Source organism: Miscanthus floridulus, chromosome 9 (assembly GCF_019320115.1).
Source record: "Miscanthus floridulus cultivar M001 chromosome 9, ASM1932011v1, whole genome shotgun sequence".
Taxonomy (NCBI): Eukaryota; Viridiplantae; Streptophyta; class Magnoliopsida; order Poales; family Poaceae; genus Miscanthus; species Miscanthus floridulus.
The window spans coordinates 3,716,199-3,735,621 of NC_089588.1; the positions used below are offsets into that span (position 1 = coordinate 3,716,199).

Consider the following 19,423-nt stretch of genomic DNA (forward strand, 5'->3'; position numbering starts at 1 on the left):
CGTTCAGTTGTTGCTTACCTTGTGGATGCAATGCAAGCAAGCTGAGGATCGACACGTTTGCCTTTAATTTGGACCACCTTGACCACCAATTATACATTTCTGGTGAAATAATTCATCGTACAGATTCTCGTGTGAACAAGGATGACTCGCTCGTGCCACCAGAAACAAATTTAGGCCTTATTCAGATGTAATCGGATTCATATTAATTCACATGTGTTGAGATGTATTGGAGTGGAATTTAAACTAACTTACGTCCTGATCCACCGCAACACACACGTGGATTGAGGTGAATTCAATAGCATCCAAACGAGACCTTAGAGTCCACTTCTCCACTCTCCTTTATTACTTCCCATTTCTCCCCTACTTATTAACATAATAAAGCCTAGCTCTACCACTAATGTGACAAGCGCCAGTATACGATTATTATGCTACTGAAATTTTATATTATTTTTTAAGCATTTTAATGACTTCAAATGTTAAAACTTAAAACTATAAAGTTTTAGATCTCATTGAGAGCTATAACTTTCATGTAAAAAATATCTTTATTTGACAAAATACAAAAAAGATATTATTGTTCTAATGCGATAAGTACTAGTACGTGGTTATTATGCTCCTAAAATATTATATTTTTTTAGCACCTTAACATCCTTAAACAAAAAAAAACTCAAAACTATACAGTTGTAGATCTCATCGAGAGCTATAATTTTCATATAAAATTTATCTTAATCCGATGTTGTATCAAAGAGTTATAATTTTTTAAAGATTCAGTTTTGTCACGCCACTCCCGGTGCCGTGACAGAATAATATTGTCATGCCAGCGGGCGGGAGTGGCGTGATAGCGTCGCGCCAATGTATTTGGCATGACAACGTTATTTGGGGGTTAGAACCGTAAAAATTTGTTCGGGGTGATTATTATTAAAATGTTGAATAAAAAGATTAAAAATAAGAAAAATCCAGCGGATGTCTCCGGGTCTGTGTTGATCGATTTCATGCATGGACGCATGATAACACCAAGTAGCGAGGATCACGACTTGGTGGTCCTACAGCGGTCGTGTATCAGTATCACGCTTGGTGGTCCTACGGTGGTCGTGTATCACGCTAGCATGAATAATGGGCGTACAAGTCATGCATGCATGGATAATAGAACTAGATCGAAGATAATGTACCATGTTGTGGGACACAATGAAGGACCAGAACGACGAAGAGAGGAGGGTGAATGAAAATTAATATAATTTTTTTACAAGGGAAGAACTTGGCCTATATTTGTTGCCGATAAAAGCTTAATTGGGTTCTCTTTTTGGATGTTGTTCACGTTAGAATGTCCGTGCCTTTTCTTATTGGCTCTAGTTTTATTATTTGAAAAAAAAAGAAATTGCCAGCTGACGCCGCTGTAGTTACCCATCCCCACATAGATTTGTCTCAGCTGTTAGGGCATGTTTGGTTTGAAACTTCACAAACTTGCCTGGGCCACAGATAACTCCTAGGCATCCAATTTTGGATGCTTGTGGCCAGGATTGCTTGACTGGCCATGCATTGTGTTGGGATAACCACACTAACACACTTGCTATTGACAGTGGAAGCGCTTAATTTCACTACAATGCGGAATCAGCCTAGGGTCATCACCTATTCACGAAAGGAAACATATGCATCACACGTATATATGGAGGAAATAGCAGCAGTCACAACTGATCCCAATCAGTTGTTATCACATCAACCTAGTTGCAGCTGATTGCAACTGATCACAACTGCATCGACAGCAAGCACAACTAGTTGCGGCATATTACTTCCATCTAGTCACAACTAGTTGCAACTAGAATCGCATAAACAGCAAGACACCAGATTTAACGTGACCCCCCCCCCCCCCCCCCAAAAAAAATCAGGATAAAAACCACAGGACCAAGTCAGCCAAATCTTCTTCCACTATATGCTTGTGGGATTACAACAAGTCTATCTCTAGATAGCACTAGAGGCAACCATACATCAAGATACAACAGATCTTGGACAACAACAATAAGATTTGGAACTGCTACTTAGTGAGTGGAAAGACCTCACCAAATGATGATGATGGAACTCAGATCATAGGCACAAAGGATGTGGATCTGAAGCTTCACAATCTTGGGGGCAAATCCTTCTTGATCTAGTGTAAGATCTCTCTAATCTCACTCTCTCCCTCTCTTACCTTTTTTTCTCTGGTTTTCTTCCCTCTCTCACACACAAGGAGCAAGCAACTGAACTGGAGTTGCTTCTCTCTCTGCTGAACTGAAGCTCACGAAGCTTCCATTTTCTTCTCTTGTAAGGGCGTGTTTAGATGTGAAAAATTTTGGGTTTTGGCTACTGTAGCACTTTCGTTTTTATTTGGCAATTAGTGTCTAATTATGGACTAATTAGGTTCGAAAGTTTCGTCTCGCGATTTCTCACCCAACTGTGCAATTAGTTTTTTTTTCGTCTACATTTAGTACTCCATGCATGTGTCGTAAGATTCGATGTGATAGGTACTGCGCAAAAATTTTTAGAAACTAAACAGACCCTAAGACAAGAAGCAAAACACTAGATGCGCACAAGATTAATCCATTTCCTGTCCTACACCTATGACGTGTGGCCAGACCTGCTCTCTAGAAGCATTTACTCTCCTCAACGCCCACTCATGATGAGGATTTCCCAAGCAACACATTTCTCGGCAGGCACAATCCAAGCAGCCCTTCAGTTCAGGGATGATGTGCCACGCCATCTGTCTTGCTGCGTACGGTTTTGACTTGCACACCCACTGTATTAGGAAGTAGCAAGCACACTCACTGCACCAACTCCCGATCAGGTCCTTCCGCACAACTCCATTGGTTAGAATGTCATGCTCAAGTGGCTGGCTTTCTAAACGGCTAGCAAAACCGTTGAAGATGAAGCAAGTTGTGTGTTAGCTTAATGTTTATCTCAAGAGGAGCCAATATCTATATCAGGATCAAAGTGGTCATGGAGTAGCTAAGAAGAAGATGGCTAAGGGCAGCTCCAGTGTGGAGTTCTATTCCAGGAAGCTGTGGGCCCTGCAAAATCGATTTTTATTACGGTTCGGTGGCTCTTCTGTAGAGTTCGATTGATGGGTTCCATATTGTAGTAAATAATAATTGGAGCAAAGTCATCAATTCACAACCGCATCATTCTCTCTGCTCCCCTTGTTTCCCGCATCTTATTTTGTGCGTTGTTTATTCCCTTGGTTCGAACTGAAACGAACAGCTAATTTGAGAAATTTATGTACACGGTTCGCTAGCAACAGCCGATTTGAGAAATCGATGTACACGGTTCGCTAGCTCCAGCGTTAAAATCGAACCATACTGCTACTTCTCTCTCCTCACGGTTCGGTTTCCAATCACATTGGAGCTGCTCTAATATGTTGTGATCATAGCTGGTCATTGTTGTTCTGGTTTACATGATAAACTAAGGCCTCACCTCTGAACTGTTTTTGGAAGTTTGCAACTAAGTGTCTCATGCACTGATGAGATGGCCTCTGTGAGCGGACGATGAGGAAAGGAGGGGTACGCCGTCTCATTCTTGCGCCCTGTTGGCACAAGGTTCGGTCTTCCTCGCAGGTCCAGGAGGAGGACAAGGAGGAGGATTTGGAGCGACGGCGCAACAAAGGGCGAGAAGAACTCTCCAAGGTTGTGGCCTTGGCTGCGGCGGCGAGTCGGCGGCCAAAGGTGGTACATGGCGTTTTGGAGCAGGCAGAACCGATCGAGTACAAGTTCTGGGCAAGGAGCGAAGATCCAGATGTCTCCGACGATGACGATACTCCACTCTCGTCTCCGATGGAACAGAAGCCGGAGATGCATTCTCCATCCACACAGGAGTTCATCAACGAAGCCATGGACGCAGGCTTCACGTGCAATCAGCTTCTCAAAGCTGAACAGGTACTGGACTCTGGTACGAAATTTACTTCTGCCGATCGTCTCCTTCCCAATATCATTTTGTCAAAGATGGTTCAAAAGAAATTATCAGTGGTGCCATGGCAAGGTTCTCTACCCGAACCTCGTGTGTCTCCTCCGAGAACGCTGGGTGATGCCATTGCCAAGGCTACTCATAGCAATTCAAAGGGTCGACTTCGATCTTTCTCTTCTTCTAGATCACCGTTGAAGGGTTACACGGCTGATCAGGTTAAAAATTCGAAAGTTTTTGTATCCATGACTACGCTGAACGCCGATCTTCCTTTTCCTCCACTGGCCGGCGCGACTTCCCCGGTCTCGATCGCGGGTGACGTGTGCGGGGTGGAGGGGAGCAATGGAAGGATAGTTCACGTGTTAGCGGAGGACACGGATCCGAATTCAAAAATTAACGAAACACACGGTATCCTTTCGCCAATCTGTGCGGCTTCCTCGGTCGTTTCCGGTTGTGACGCGAACGGTGCAGCATTGAAAGGAAACAACAACCAGTGTTCAGACCCAGATCGGATCGAACTTGGGTCTGGAAATTTTTTTCGGCCCAGTAAAGGGTTGTGTGCGCTATTCTCTCGTACGGGGACCAAAACCTTGTATCTCTCTCGTACTGCGCCGCCAGAAGCACGATCCTCCTCACCACGCCGCACCTTTGCACAAGTGGTACGAGAGGGATCACCGATGGCGTCGCAGGGACCGGGCGAGGGTTATGGTGACAAAGCCGGAGGTAGAGGCGCACCTTTCATCCCAGGGTTCAACAGCTTTGCCCCAGGGTTCGGTGGTCGTGGCCGCGGGCGTGACTTCCACCCTAGGGGCTGTGACCGTGGACATGGTGGCAATGGACGGGGATATGGTGGCTATGGGTACGGCTACAATCAAGGACCGCCGCGTCGGCCATATGCTGGAAGAGGAGGTTATGGCGGTGGCCGTCGTCCATGGGCTGGACGTGGGCATCGCCAGAACATGGGCCCACTGCCCAACTATGGCGGTGGCGATTACCACTTGCAGCAGCAGGGCGGTGGTGGCCAGCAGGCCGGAGGCCAGCAGCAGCCAGCTGGTGCCGGCCATCTTCAGCAGCAGGCTGGTGGCGGCTTCCCTCAGCAGGCCGGTGGCGGCCAGTTTCAGCTGCAGCAGGCCGGATCTCATCAGCCGCAGCAGGCTGCTGGCGGCCATCCTCAGTACCAGGGTGTCGCTGGGCAACCTCAGCAGCTGGCCGATGGAGGCCTTCCCCAGCAGCAGCAGCAGGCTGGTGGCGGCCCTCCTCCTGTTGCACAGGACGGGTTGCATCTCAACCTGGCTGCGCAAGGTGAGGGGAGGCACCAGGTGGCAAGGGCAGAGTCAGCCACCGCGATGGTGGTGGATTCGACGTCCGTGAAGGCTCTAGAACTTCCCAAGGAGACTGTTCCACCGGCTCCTGGGCCGAAAGGTAATATGTTACACATCCCAGAGTCGTCTGATCAAGGAGCAAAAAAAAAATAAGGGCAAACCGTATTGCTATCGCTGTCGCACTAAAGGACATACAATTCATGAATGTACTATTGTGCTTTGCTGCGAGCTTTGTCATGGAGATCATTCAACTAAGATGTGCCCAAATAGTAAAAAAACAAATGCCAGTGCTATTCTTTGTGGATATGCCGTGGAGGGCCTTGGTTTCTATCTTATTCCAGTGGTTGATAACCCAAAAGTTAATGCTCATGAAACAAAAGCTGTGGTACGTGTTCTGGAAGGTTCTTTTACTGTTGAGCAATTGGCAGTAGAACTGGAAAGGCTACGACCAGACAAGAATCATAAATGGGAGATTCAGACAACAGGCACTGGTGCCTTTATCATTAATTTCCCTTCAGCTGACCTACTGGATACGGTGGTTAATTGGGGCCCTATGGATGCAAAGGCAGTTCATGGCAGGATTCAGTTTGAGAAAGGAACTGATAATGAGGTGTACAAACGCGAGATTGACAAGGTGTGGGTACAGTTTAGAGGACTACCCAGAGAGTTCAAAGAGTTTCCAGTTATCTGGGCAATTGGAACTATCCTGGGTGTCCCTCGGGCTGTTGACATTGTCTTTACTAAGAACACTGGCAGGGCAAGGTTGAAAGTAGCAGTGCTGGACCCAAAACTCATCCCAGATTTTGTGGATGTGGTTATTGGGGACTATGTTTATGAGCTACAGTTTGGTGTGGAGGAAGAGACCCTTGCTAGTGAGCCACAACTCATTGACTTGGACTCTACCAAGGAGGAGGAGCCTAAGGAGGAGGACCCCAAGAGAGATGGTCCAAAAGATGATAACCCCAATGGGGGAATTCCAGAGGAAAAAATGGATGTAGATGACAAAGCACCTAGTAATGGCAATGGTCAGATTCCACCTAATGGCCAGCAGAATGATCCTAACGGGGCGGCAAAGCTGGAGGACATTGGTGTATCTACCAACAAGCCAAACATCAAACCAAGGGTCCTCCTCTCCCAATCTGCTGGAGCTTTAGATGGTATTGGAGCATGGAAAGCGACTGGGTTGCCTTCACAGACCGACTCTGGGACTTCTAACAAAAAATTCAGCAAAGGGACAGTCTCTCCAGTGAGATCTAGCAAGAGGACTGCCGAGACTGTGGATCTGGATTCCACCAAGAAGGCGGCTAAGCTTAAAGCAAAGAAGAACCTCGAGTCCGCGACTGATAAAGGTAAAACGCAGCAACCTAACTCTTTTTTTTCTCGAGATGATTCTTCTTTACTTAGTTCAACAATATCTTTAGGAGTTGTTTTAGGTAGCAATGACCATGACATTTTTAATTCTTTAAAATCCCTTAAAGACATTGAGTACAATAGATTGATCGAGAACACTAAACTAAGGGAGGACAGTTTTGTTTTAGTAGAAGATACCTCAACTGTTGGTTCTAATGATGACAATATAGATCTAGGAGTTTTAAACCATATTTGTTCAGAAATTGTAGAAGGGCTGGGTGATGGGGGTTGTGATCCTGTGATTTTACAAACCCCTGTATCACAAGGTAAAAGAGGGCGCCCTAGGCAAAAGAAAAAAAGTAATAAAAGTTGTTCAAGATGAAAGGAATTTTCTGGAATTGTAATGGGTTCGCGGATGATAAAAAATACAGATTCTTGTCTGACTTAACAAAGGATAAAAGTCTAGATTTCATCGCCTTATCGGAAACGGGTAGAGCCAGCTTTCCACAAAATACTCTTAACACCATTTGTGCTGGTAGAGATTTTATTTGGCACTGCATGGCTCCACATGGCAGATCCGGTGGCTTGATTCTAGGCGTTCATTTGTTGACCTTTGACGTTGGGGAAATTGAGGAAGGGGATTTTTTTATCCGTTTTAAACTACGACACAAAGAAGATGATTTTAAATTTAATCTTATTTCAGTTTATGGTCCGGCCCAGGCGGAGTTTAAGTCAAACTTCTTGTCTGAGATGATTCGGGTATGTTCAAAGCAAACCTTACCTATTATTATAGGTGGTGACTTTAACATTATTCGTAGACCAGACGAGAAAAACAATGAAAATTACAATGACAGGTGGCCTTTTATGTTCAACGCAGTAATTGATGCCTTAAATCTTAGAGAAATTGAGTTGTCAGGAAGAAAGTTTACCTAGGCTAACAATCTGCGTAACCAAACCTTTGAAAAATTAGACAGGGTGTTAGTATGTACAGATTTTGAGTCACAATACTCTTATTCAACTGTACATAGCCTAACCAGAGAAATTTCTGATCATACACCTCTGCTTTTTTCTACAAATGACTCGTCCACAACTTATCAACCTCAGTTCAAATTTGAATTAGGCTGGTTGTTAAGGGACGGATTTTGTGAGATGGTTTCAGAGGTTTGGCAGAACACTCTAGTTTCAGGCTCACCCATCGAGAGATGGCAAATGAAAATCAGAAGACTTCGTCAGCATCTTAGAGGATGGGCGAAGCATGTGAGTGGCGAGTATAAGAAAGAAAAAACAACACTTTTAAACAAACTAGATGATCTAGATAAGAAAGCAGAACACACCATGCTCAATGACTCAGAGCGAGATCTAAAGCACGTGTTAAATGAAAGGCTTGCAGAGTTACTAAGAGAAGAGGAACTCAAGTGGTACCAAAGGGCTAAAGTGAAACACCTTCTTGAAGGTGACGCGAACACAAAGTATTATCACTTGCTAGCCAATGGTAGACATAGAAAAACTCGTATTTTCCAGCTTGAGGATGGTGATAGTATTATAACTGGTGATGCTCAGCTTAAAGAGCATATTACTAGTTATTACAGAAACCTGTTTGGCCCATCTGATGATTCTCTAATATCTCTAGATGAATCTCGGACGGAGGACATACCTCAAGTTTCTGATCTGGAAAATGAGTTCTTGATAGAGCCTTTCACACAAGAGGAAGTCAGAGTGGCAATTTTCCAAATGGAACACAATAAGGCGCCCGGACCGGATGGTTTTCCACCGGAGTTTTATCAAGTTTTCTGGGGCTTAATTAAAGATGATTTGATGGCTTTGTTCTCTGATTTTCATCATGGAACAACACCGCTTAATCGTCTTAATTTTGGAAACATTATATTGTTGCCCAAAAAGAAAGATGCAAGAGTTGTTCAACAATACAGACCCATCTGTTTGTTGAATGTCTCTTTCAAAATCTTTACAAAAGTTGCAACGAATAGACTAACTTCTATTGCCCAGAAATTAATAAGACCGACTCAGACAGCTTTCTTACCAGGAAGAAATATTATGGAGGGTGCAGTGATACTACATGAAACGTTACATGAACTACACACTAAAAATCAAGACGGTGTGATTTTTAAAATAGATTTTGAAAAAGCTTATGACAAAGTAAATTGGAGCTTCTTACAGCAAACATTAAGGATGAAGGGTTTTTCACAAAAGTGGTGTGAATGGGTACAGAATTTTACACAAGGAGGCAATGTAAATATTAAAGTTAATGACCAACTAGGGCCGTACTTTCAGACTAAAAAAGGACTTAGGCAAGGTGATCCCATGTCACCCATACTATTCAATATAGTGGTTGATATGTTGGCCATACTAATTGCCAGAGCAAAGGAGGCAGGGCAGATAGAAGGGGTTATTCCCCATCTTATTCAAGATGGTTTGTCCATCCTTCAGTATGCGGATGACACAGTGATCTTCATGAGCTACGATGTTGAAAAGGCAGTTAATATGAAACTGTTGCTAAGTACTTTTGAACAACTATCTGGCTTAAAGATAAACTTCCACAAAAGTGAAATCTTTTGTTTTGGAAAAGCTAAAGATCACGAAGAGTTTTATTCGCAGCTGTTCGGATGTGCCATCGGTAAATACCCATTTCGCTACCTGGGGCTACCTATGCATTTTAGGAAATTATATAATAAAGACTGGAAGAGCATCGAAGAGAGAATTGAGAAAAGGCTTAGTGGGTGGAAAGGTAAACTGCTAACAGTCGGTGGTCGATTAGTCCTTATAAATTCGGTGCTGTCTAGCTTACCGATGTTTATGATGTCCTTTTTCGAATTATCGAAAGGAGTATTAGAAAAAATTGATTGTTTCAGGTCTCGTTTCTATTGGCAAAATGACCATCATAAAAGGAAGTATAGATTAGTCAAATGGGAAATTATGTGTCAGCCTAAGGACCAGGGAGGTCTTGGGATACAAAATTTAGAGGTCCAAAATAAATGTTTGCTTAGTAAGTGGCTGTTTAAGTTATTAAATGAGGACGGATTATGGCAAGAGTTATTAAGAAATAAGTATATTAAGAATAAGACACTAGGAAGTTGTGAAAAGAAACCAAGGGACTCGCATTTCTGGAAAAGCCTCATGAATATTAAAGATACTTTCTTGAAGTTAGGACATTTTAATGTCAAAGATGGGTCACAGACTAGATTTTGGGTTGATACTTGGCTGGGCAATAAACCTCTTAAGGATAAATTTCCGGCGTTGTTTAATATTGTAAGAAGAAAACATGACACTATTGCTACAGTTTTGAGTTCCCCCGAACTAAATATCTCTTTTCGCAGAAATTTGGTGGGTGTGAACTTATTAAACTGGAATAGAATAGCTGCTTCTGTACAACAAATAAACTTACTGCAGGAAAGGGATGTGTTTGTATGGGGCTTCAAGGCTTCTGGATTTTTTACAGTCAAGTCTATGTATGCTGCATTAATTAACAATGGGGTGAGAGTATCACAAGATATTTGGCAAACGAAGCTCCCCATGAAACTAAAAGTTTTCATGTGGTATTTAAAAAGAGGAGTGATTCTAACCAAAGATAACTTGGTTAGGAGAAATTGGGCTGGAGACAAGTCGTGTTGTTTCTGCTATTTCTCAGAGTCAATTCACCATCTCTTTTTTGATTGCTTTTATGCCAAATTTTTGTGGCGCTCTATACATATACTTTTTGGAATTTCACCTCCCACGAACATAGATGATCTGTTTGTTAATTGGTCTAAATTGGGTAACAAAAAGTATAACACATTGTTATTAACAGCAGCTGCAGCACTACTGTGGGCAATATGGCTAACAAGGAATGAGGTAGTTTTTGACGAATGCAAACCCAAATCTCTTTTGCAGGTACTGTTCCGAGGGACACACTGGCTACGTCAATGGGCCAACTTGCAGCGGCATGAAGATCTGAAAGATCAAATGATCTATGTGGCTAAACACCTTGAGAAGTCGGCTCTAGAATTCTTCGGTTCTAATGGATGGCTTTCACAAAGACATGTTGGTTTTATTTAGTCAAGAACTTTTTACTTGTTCTGTTAGTTGCGACACTGGTTGTTTTGCCTGCAACCGTACTTTGTGCACGTGTCTGGAGTTTGTAATAATTAGCCTGATTCTATCCTTGGATAGATGAAGCCGGATATTTTATCCTTTATCTAAAAAAAAGTTAGCCTATGTAATGGATTGGTAAGACAATTAAATAATAGACTCGCTTTCAAACTAATGTTGCAATATTTGTTAACTTGGAATGTTTATCGAACTAATATTATTCCAATGCAAAATTGTTATCATCATTGTGTGGAATTTAGCCGTTTTCTAGAATGTAGCAGCTGGCGGTGAAGTCACCACAACCTTTTTTTTTTTTTTTTTTTTTTTGAGAAAACCACAACCCAACTTATGGTAACACCACCACCGTCCAACCAGGCAACCAAACAAGTCCGACTTGCACAAGTTCTTGCAAGCAAGCCCGGACTGTAGCAAACCAAACAAGAAGCCAGCTCCAAAACAAACAAGAAGCCAGCTCGGCCTGGCACAGATTGGGCCTAGCTACCATTCATCTTGGGCTGCATCCCCGTCCACATCTGGCAGCTAGCCTGGATAGCGCTAGGTCAGGCAACTCTCACTGTCTGCAGGTTCCAGTCAACACTGATCATCCTTATGTTATTTTGGAGGGCTTCAAATCTCAGTTGCCGGTTCCTTTTTTTCATGAAAACTATTATCTTGCTTTGCTGGAGTATTTGGACAATAAGAAACAACCTTCATCTTCCAGAATTTGACACCAACAGTTGCTCTGCAAGGAAATTTTCAAGTCTGACTTTGCCAGGACAATCCTGCGAGGAAACAAGAATTACTTCCTTTTGATAAAATCATGGCTAAATGCTTTCGTGTACCTTTTCTTTTAAGTTTTCTTTCCTGTCCCTTTAGTCTGCTTTTGTAAATAACGCTTGCTTTCAATGAAAACCCAGTAGGGGATCTCCCTAGTGTTTGCTTCAAAAAAAAATCAAACCTCAGTGGTTCTATTATTGGCATCTTGGTGGAACAACTATGCAGCTTGCAATTATTCTCCTAGAATTCATCTTCGCCATTGGGATCATCTTAAGCAACAAGACTATCTTGTGATCAAGAGTCCTTTCATTTCACATTTCTGTCTGAATGTGTACAAGAAGCATCCAACCATCCTGTGGGCGAGTGTGACTGTCTGAATTTCTGAAAGTGGCATGGTCTCGTTTGGAGGATGCGTCCGACAACTGAAAATTGGTTATAAAAAAAAGCTTCATGACCTCAGGCCATCCAGATATATGCTAGATCAAGAATAGAACAGAGAGGACATGTTTCAAGTTACCACCAATGAGTAAATTTTTAGTATTGCGTGTCTGACTCGGATGGTGTACTTAGAGGATACGAGGTTTATACTAGTTCGGTTCGTCGGTGCTGCTCGTATTACTAGCACTGAAAGTTCGTAATAGGAGTTACAAACGGGCGAGAGATGGACAGATCCCAAGTCTCTGATGGAAGAAATGAACGGGTGCCGAGAGCTTGGTTGTTGCTCAACCTTGTGTTTGTGTTGTGTTCCGATTGGTTCGAGGTTTGATGGGTTCGTGATGGTTCGATCGGGTCTAGCCTGAATCGATCCTCTTCATGGGACGCCCTGCTTTCCTTTTTATAGGCCCAGGGAAAGCACGGGTTACGGCGGAGGAAAGGAGAAGAACGAGACAGACAGAAAGTCCTTCAGGATCGCTGGGTCCTTCTTATCCTTCATGCGGGTCCCGCCAACCCTGTAAATGTCAACAGGGATGGCTCCACGTCGCGGCCCTGTCAGTCACTGGCGCCATGCGCAGGCATCGTCTGCCGGTCATGGCGCTCCACTCCGTCCTGGCGGACGTCGCGGTGAACTGACACGCCTGTCAGTGTTCGTACGAGGGTTAGGCAGAACCGCACCGGTACGCCCGACGCTGTTCCTGATGTGAATCCTTGGGTATGGCCCGTCGTGGCCGTGAGTTACATCGGGGCGTGCCGGTCTCTTCCCTGGTGTCAGATTTTTGACCGAGGCCTATACGCCTGGACATGAAGTGGTTGGCGCCTTGGCAGCGGTATGGGACCCCGTCGGGCGAGACGGAGTCCACGGCCTCGGGGTCGGGCGAGGCGGAGCCCGCGGCCTCGGGATCGGGTGAGGCGGAGTCCGCCCCTAGAGATTGGGCGAGGCGGAGCCCGCAACCTTGGGGTCGGGCGAGGCGGAACCCATGGCCTCGGGTCGGGCGAGGTGGAGCGCGCGGCCTCGGTGTCGGGCGAGGCGGAGCCCGCCTCCAGAGGTCGGGCGAGGCAGAGCCTGCGACCTAGGGGTCGGTCGAGGCAGAGCCCGCGGCCTCGGTGTCGGGTGAGGCGAAGCCCACCCCCAGGGGCTCTCCAGAAGTCGGTCGAGGTGAAGCCCGCACACCTAGGGCCGGTTGGAGCCGTAGTCGTGCTCTTGACTACTCGGATTAACTAATGTTGATGACTATTAGCCTCTCCTCTTCGGGTTGTCTGGGTTTGCAAAAGATGGGCGATTGCATGGTGGCATTGTTGGAAGCTTGGAGCATTCCCTTGTCATTTGACTCATCCTCTGTTGTTGTTTCAGAGTTCAGACCCCTCTGAAGCTGACCTGCATCAGAGAGGGATTTGCAGAGCCCAAGAACACTGGTGCGTTTTAGACAGGCGATACAATCGATTTTGCTGGGCGTACTATATCGCCATTGGATGGTAGTACACATACAACAAGAGCTTGTTAGAGTGGATTCGGTGTACATGTCTGTTCATGAGATTACCAGCTTAGTATATACTGAATCGTGTGAGTCAGTGAGTGTGATCAACCGGAGGAGGCAGTAGCTGCGGCCATGCCGTCCATGTCGATCCTATCTGCCCGGGCACCGCCATGAGCTGTGGCTGCCTGCTGCTCCCACTCCCAGAAGAAGCAGAGCCTTGGGAAGGCCATGGCCGCCACGCGGAGATGGAGTAGAGAGGCCACCCGCTGCGGCACAGGAGGAGGCAGCCTCCTTCCACTCCTCTGGTCTCGTATCCCCTGAGCCCGCACTTCCGCAGCGCCGCGTCCGCCTCCATCTTGGCCACGTAGCTGAGCGGCACGCCGGCGAACCCGGCGCCCGCCATGCGCGCGGCCCACTGGTGGAGCCGCTCGTGGCGCTCCCGGCGCTCGGACCCGTCCCGCGCCAGCACGTCTTTCACCTCCTCCCAGAGCAGGACGCGCTCCACCGCCGCCCGCTCCTCGCGCGCCCGGTGCGCCACGCCGGCTGCGTCGTCCAGGGCCTCGAACACCGCCGCGTAGTGGTGCAGCGCCTCCTCGAACCGCGCTGCGAGGTCGGCCACGTTGTCGCCGGCGTCCTGCTCCATCACGCACACCACCTTGGGTGACACCGCGCGCACCGCGGAGAGGAATGCCGCCAGCGGGGGGACGACGGCGGCGGCCCGCTGCGGGTGCTCCGGCGACGACGCCGACGGCGACGCCTGTGCCGCGAACGGGGACAGCGGCGTCGTCGGGCTGGGATCGAGGAGGCTCGTCTTGACGACCTCCGGCGCGGCCAGCTGCGGGAGCGGCGCCATGCTCGCTATCTGCTGGGTCTGGGTGTCGTCAACCGCGAGGAGGCGGTGCATCTGGAGGGCGGAGCTGAAAGCGCGCGCGTCGCCGGAGCGTATGGCGAGGGTGCGGTGGAGGTTGCCGAGCTCCAAGGTCTCGAGCCGGCCCATGACGGGGTGGAACGAGAACGCCATGTCCAGCTCCTCGGCTTCCCTGCGGAGGAGCGCCGCCGTCTGGGCCAGGAAGGCCCCGTCGTCGTGAACCACGGTGATGCGGAGCTGCGGCGCTCCCCCCGGGCGGCCGTGGAAGGCGCGCATGAGCTTGAGCCATTGCAAGGGGTGAGCCACCGGGCCGGACAAGTCGATTACGTGCACGAACTGTGATCAATGCAACGAAACCAAAGCAAATGGTTGTTCATGTACATGTATTCCATCCAATTAGAAAAAGAGAGAAAACTTTTTTTATGTATATATAGGGAAAAAAAGAGAGAAAACTTGGCAGAAGGTAAACCTAGCAAACAGAAAAGACAATTGTTTGTTTATTTTTTTTGTAACGTATAGGAGAAATACAAGAAAATCAGTAAGGTGCACTTTCACTTGTACATATAGTTCCTTTTGTTTTCGCTTTTGGTGCTAATAAATCATTTTTTTCAGGATGGGGTTTCATTTTGAAAATTTAAATTTAAATTTATTATTTGCCAAGAAATGGAGAAAAATGTAAATGTTACTATTCATAAAAGGAACATCCTTCTTGTTTTAAATATATGAAGACATTTTTTTGTCTGAAATTCTAATGAATATTGCTATGGTGTTCCATGGAATATGATATATTTTTTCAGGATATATGTGTCTATTTTGTGGGGTGACTGCACACACAATACAAGACATCCAAGATTTATTTAATGTCTTTTTTTTCTTCAAATGACATACAATTATTGTCTTTCTTTTAGAATTTTCCTAAATAAACAAGGGGGGTTTGGTCTAAATTAAGCAATTCCTAGAGTTATTTACTAACTTCTAGTAGTTTTTGTTGTTGTTGTAAATAATCCATCCGTTACAAACTATAAGTCATTCTAACCGATCTAGATACATAGTTTTTCTATGCACCTAGATAGACATTATGTTTAGATATATAGTAAACACTATGTATCTAGAAAAATCAGAACGACTTACAATTTAAAATAGAGTAATAATTAGATATTCTTTGGTTTCTGATTTGTTATTATCCATTAGGGAATCTTCAAATTAAATTGGACCACAAAACCTCGGCCACTTTAGAAGAATTAAGAGTAGCCGTAACAACAAATACACTCATCCATTTTAAATGAACTCTAAAAATCTTAAATATCATGTATGATGATAATACACTAACAATGTAAGATTTCACTAACACAGCTTTCATGACTTATGGCCTATTTGTTACTTCACGGTTTGATTTGGTTCGTCTTCAAGATCACACTTTTGACCACTAATCTCTTACAATATACAATTTATAGAAACAAAGCTTTGATCTTTGCAAATTGTTTCTAAATACAAATCCAATATATCCACTTTTGCAGTATAAATTTTCATATGAGTAAACTAAATTTATTGATTAAAGATAATAAAGCTTGAATTTTAGAGAACGTGCACATCTTATATTTCAGGATGGAAGAGCTTCTTCTGGTACTAATTTTTTATGAGAAGTGATTTCTTGAGAAGAGTGATTGCGTAGTTAAAAATGATCTTCTAGAATAAATTCTAGGTAGGATATGTAATCTTTATTTGTACGATAAGTGAAGCTAGGTTTTCTAACTCTGATCCCAACCTCTGGGTTCCTTTGGCTATATGTAGCACGAATTGTCTGCACGTTTTCAAGATAAAAAACACATGAGACTATGAGAGACACAGTTAGTCAGTTAGAAACGGATAGATCAAATTTGGATAATCGTGATATCAAAGGTAAATGGCGTGAAATGCTGTGATCGAAATTCTGAGGTAGGAGTATTGATGAAAACAAGGGTGATGCTGTTACAATTTCCTAGTTGTTGAGGTTTATGCCGTATGACCTTTTCATTCTCCATGGCGTCAAGGATGGCCCGGTTAATGGTGACAAAGGCGACCCTGAGCGCGGGCAGGAGCTTAAAGAAGCTGCAGCGGGCCGCCCGGACGGACCGCCGGTCGAAGTAGTAGCCCGACGAGTCCATGAGCGCGCCGCTGATGCCCCTGCCGGTGAAGCTGCCGATGAGGCGGCGGACCAAGCCGTCGGCCATGATCCTGGCGAGCCGCTGCGGCGGCCGGTCGCCGCCGCCGAGGGAGGCGAGCGCCGACACTCGCGCGAAGCAGCGGTTGGCGCCGGCGTCGAAGCGCCCCGCCGCGACGTGGGCCACGCACTCGCGCAGGGCCGTGGCCAGGTCGGCGTCGGCCTGGGACTGGGCGGCGGCGTCGGCAGCGTGCATGCCTACGGAGTACGGACGAGCGAGCAAGGGCCAACAAGGAAGGCCTTGGAGGCCAGTGGTCTGAGTTGGATCAGGCCTTTCCCGTTGTCGGCCACGCGCCATTTATAGATCGACGCGCTCGACTCCCAAGCCCTGCTGCATGAGCGTGACACCGACGCCATGCGTGCATGCATGAACGATGATGACTAGGACGTGGGGGAGTCCACGAGGACTGCTAGTATATTGCGCTAATTTTTGTGCTGTTTTTTAACGGTAATACTCATGATAGGATGTCCCTCTGTCTGGACGGACCCCGCCCGTGTCGCCCCCATCCGCGCTGCCCCTATCTGTGTCATGCCCGCTAGATCTGCGCGCTGCATGCCGCTGCTCGTGAGACAGACTCCGCCCTCGCCGGTGCCGGCCGCCTGGACTCGCGCCTCCCGTTGCGGCCGCGCTCCATCCGCCTACCACGGCTCTACCGAAGTCCGTGCCGCTAACGAGCTCCACACCGGCGACCTCCGCGACACTCCGTAGCATCGAGAGCTCCACGCCGGCGTCGAGCTCCGCGTTGACGAGCCTCCATTTTCGTCCCAAGCAGCAAGTAGATGTTGTGCTTGAAAGCGCATGTGTGTAAGCGTCTGTTTTAAGTGTTTAGATGCTTTAGAGGTATATTGCAAGTATTTCATATGGATGTTGCAAAAGTAGATCGAGATATTGCATATGTTACAATGGTTATACACGGATATTGCAAGCTTTTGTTCGCAATGTTTAATTTGTTTTTCAGACGTATGTTGTAAGTGTGTTTATCTAGATGTTGCATATGTTTCACACATATGTTTAGAAGTGTTTTATCTGGATGTTGCGTATGTTTTTGCGATGGTTTCAAGTGTTTTTAGGTGTTTTTATAAGTGTTTCAGATGCATATTTTAAATGTTTCATCTGCCTTTAGACGATGTTGCAAGTGTTGCATCTCCCACATCGCCTTCTGCTGCCTCGCCTCGGTGTCTGCTCCTCCTCTTGGTGCCGACTGGGCACCCACCTCCTCCTCCCTCTCTTCTCGATGCGGGTGACGTTCGGGACGACACAGGCCCCACATAAGTGCGCAAAACGGCGTGGAAAAATAACTGCAGGTGTGGGTGTCTAGACGCCCTCCGTCCGTTCGGACGTCCGGGCGTTAGCAAGCCCGTTTTTTAAATAATGGTTTCGGAAGGTGGATTATTTCCAAAAATGGTTTTGCATGCATCTAAAAATCAGTTTTTTACCCATCTTATAAAAATGTTTTTTAATTAAGTAGTGGTGACATATTGAGAGTGTGAATGATGAAAGTGATGTTTGGCTTTGGCATATTGTGGTAAAGCCTTGGAAGGGTCCGGGCACTAAGTATATCCGTTTGTGAAGCTTTGGATGTACTCTTTGGTACATTCGGATCAACTTAGGTTGACACAACAATGGACAAAATGACTTTGGATGAGTCTCCATAGTCCATAGTCTATGGACGTCTGCTGCTTGGAGCTTCCAGCTTCTTGTAAACTTCGGCAAAGAAAATACCCATACTTATGTACATGCATTATGTATACTTAGATGTTGACATATGAGCGAATTACTAGCCCTTTTCCTGTCATTGTTGGTCTAAAGTTTTGGGTTCAATTTGTTGGTGCATACAACTCAATATAGTGTATAATTAAAACCAGAGGTATGTCAAGTTTGAATCCTTGCAAAATAATTGCAGCTGACTCTTATTTTCCACATCTGAGACATTTTTTTCCAAAAGGACCGCAAAAGCTTTAGGAGGAAAATAAAACAAGTGATGGCCTAGTTTTTGTGTGGAAACCGGGCAAAAAAAATCACACAAATTTTCCATACAACTCAACACAAAGACCAACCCAAACCTTCCACATCTGAGACCCGATGGAGCCCATATGTAGATGTGAGGGAGAGCATTGACGTATAAGCGAATTGCCTAATAACCTTTGTTTCTCTAGCAGCAAGTGAGGGAGAGTGTTGACATGTATAAGTGAATTTCTACGTTCTTGTGTTAGTTTAAGCTTTTTGGTTGAATGCATATAGCTCAATATTAGAGACATAGGCTAGCTTGTTGGACTATTTAGATGGATGCATGAGAAATCTGTCTGGGCCAGGCAAAGATCACAGGTGTCCAATTTTGGAGACACGAGGCCAAGATTGCTTGTCTGGCCCAGGCAAGCCTGGCAGGGTTCTATCTAAACAAGCCCTGAAGTCGTGGTATACTAGAGCGGATTACTGCATGGTATGGGATGGTACATGCAATGCAACACACCACTTTGGGTCACAATCACACATGATAACTGATGGCGGTGAGAACTGAAAAGGAGCAGAGAGCAGCTAGATGAAAAAGAGGCTGCTCCTTGCATCGTCGTCCCTGGCATCTCGCTCTTGCATGTGGCCCCTGACTGTCACTGAAAAGTGAGCACGAATGACCCTTTGCTTTTGACATGTGTGCGCATCACAATGCATTTTCAGGTCCTTTGAGGATAGTCAACTAGCGACGACTCTCGAGGGGTTTCGCGGCCTCTCTCGCTTGCACGTGGCCGAGGACCTTGTACACTTTCACGCGAAGTTGCGACTGAAAGTGCGGCTTTGCGAGTCCAGTCTCGAGTGTGGACATGGAAGGCTTATCAGGGGGGAATTTCGCTGCATTGCACTATGTTCAGGTTTAGCTGTCATTTATAAAGTAGGGATGTCTGATCCAGTGCCGGCCCTAAGGGTAGGCCACGAGGTGCAACGGCCGAGGGCCCAAGTGGATGAGGGGCCCAAGCCCAGGTATACAAACCCTCA

General features: G+C 45.9%; 2 protein-coding genes and 1 pseudogene across 2 annotated transcripts; 2 read left to right on the forward strand and 1 right to left on the reverse strand.

Annotated features, from left to right (window-relative positions):
• The first annotated feature begins 4,598 nt into the window (after positions 1-4,598).
• Positions 4,599-10,667, forward strand: LOC136479079 (uncharacterized). The gene is made up of 2 exons (XM_066477058.1): positions 4,599-5,343; positions 10,479-10,667. Exons 1-2 carry the CDS (start codon positions 4,599-4,601, stop codon positions 10,532-10,534), a joined length of 801 nt encoding a protein of 266 aa, XP_066333155.1. The 3' UTR covers positions 10,535-10,667.
• On the forward strand, positions 5,355-6,975 carry LOC136483826 (uncharacterized; annotated as a pseudogene).
• Positions 10,668-13,457: 2,790 nt separating the features above from the next.
• On the reverse strand, positions 13,458-14,510 carry LOC136484392 (scarecrow-like protein 3). The gene has a single exon (XM_066481615.1). The coding sequence runs from the start codon at positions 14,508-14,510 to the stop codon at positions 13,458-13,460; it is 1,053 nt and encodes a 350-aa protein (XP_066337712.1).
• Positions 14,511-19,423: the final 4,913 nt, after the last annotated feature.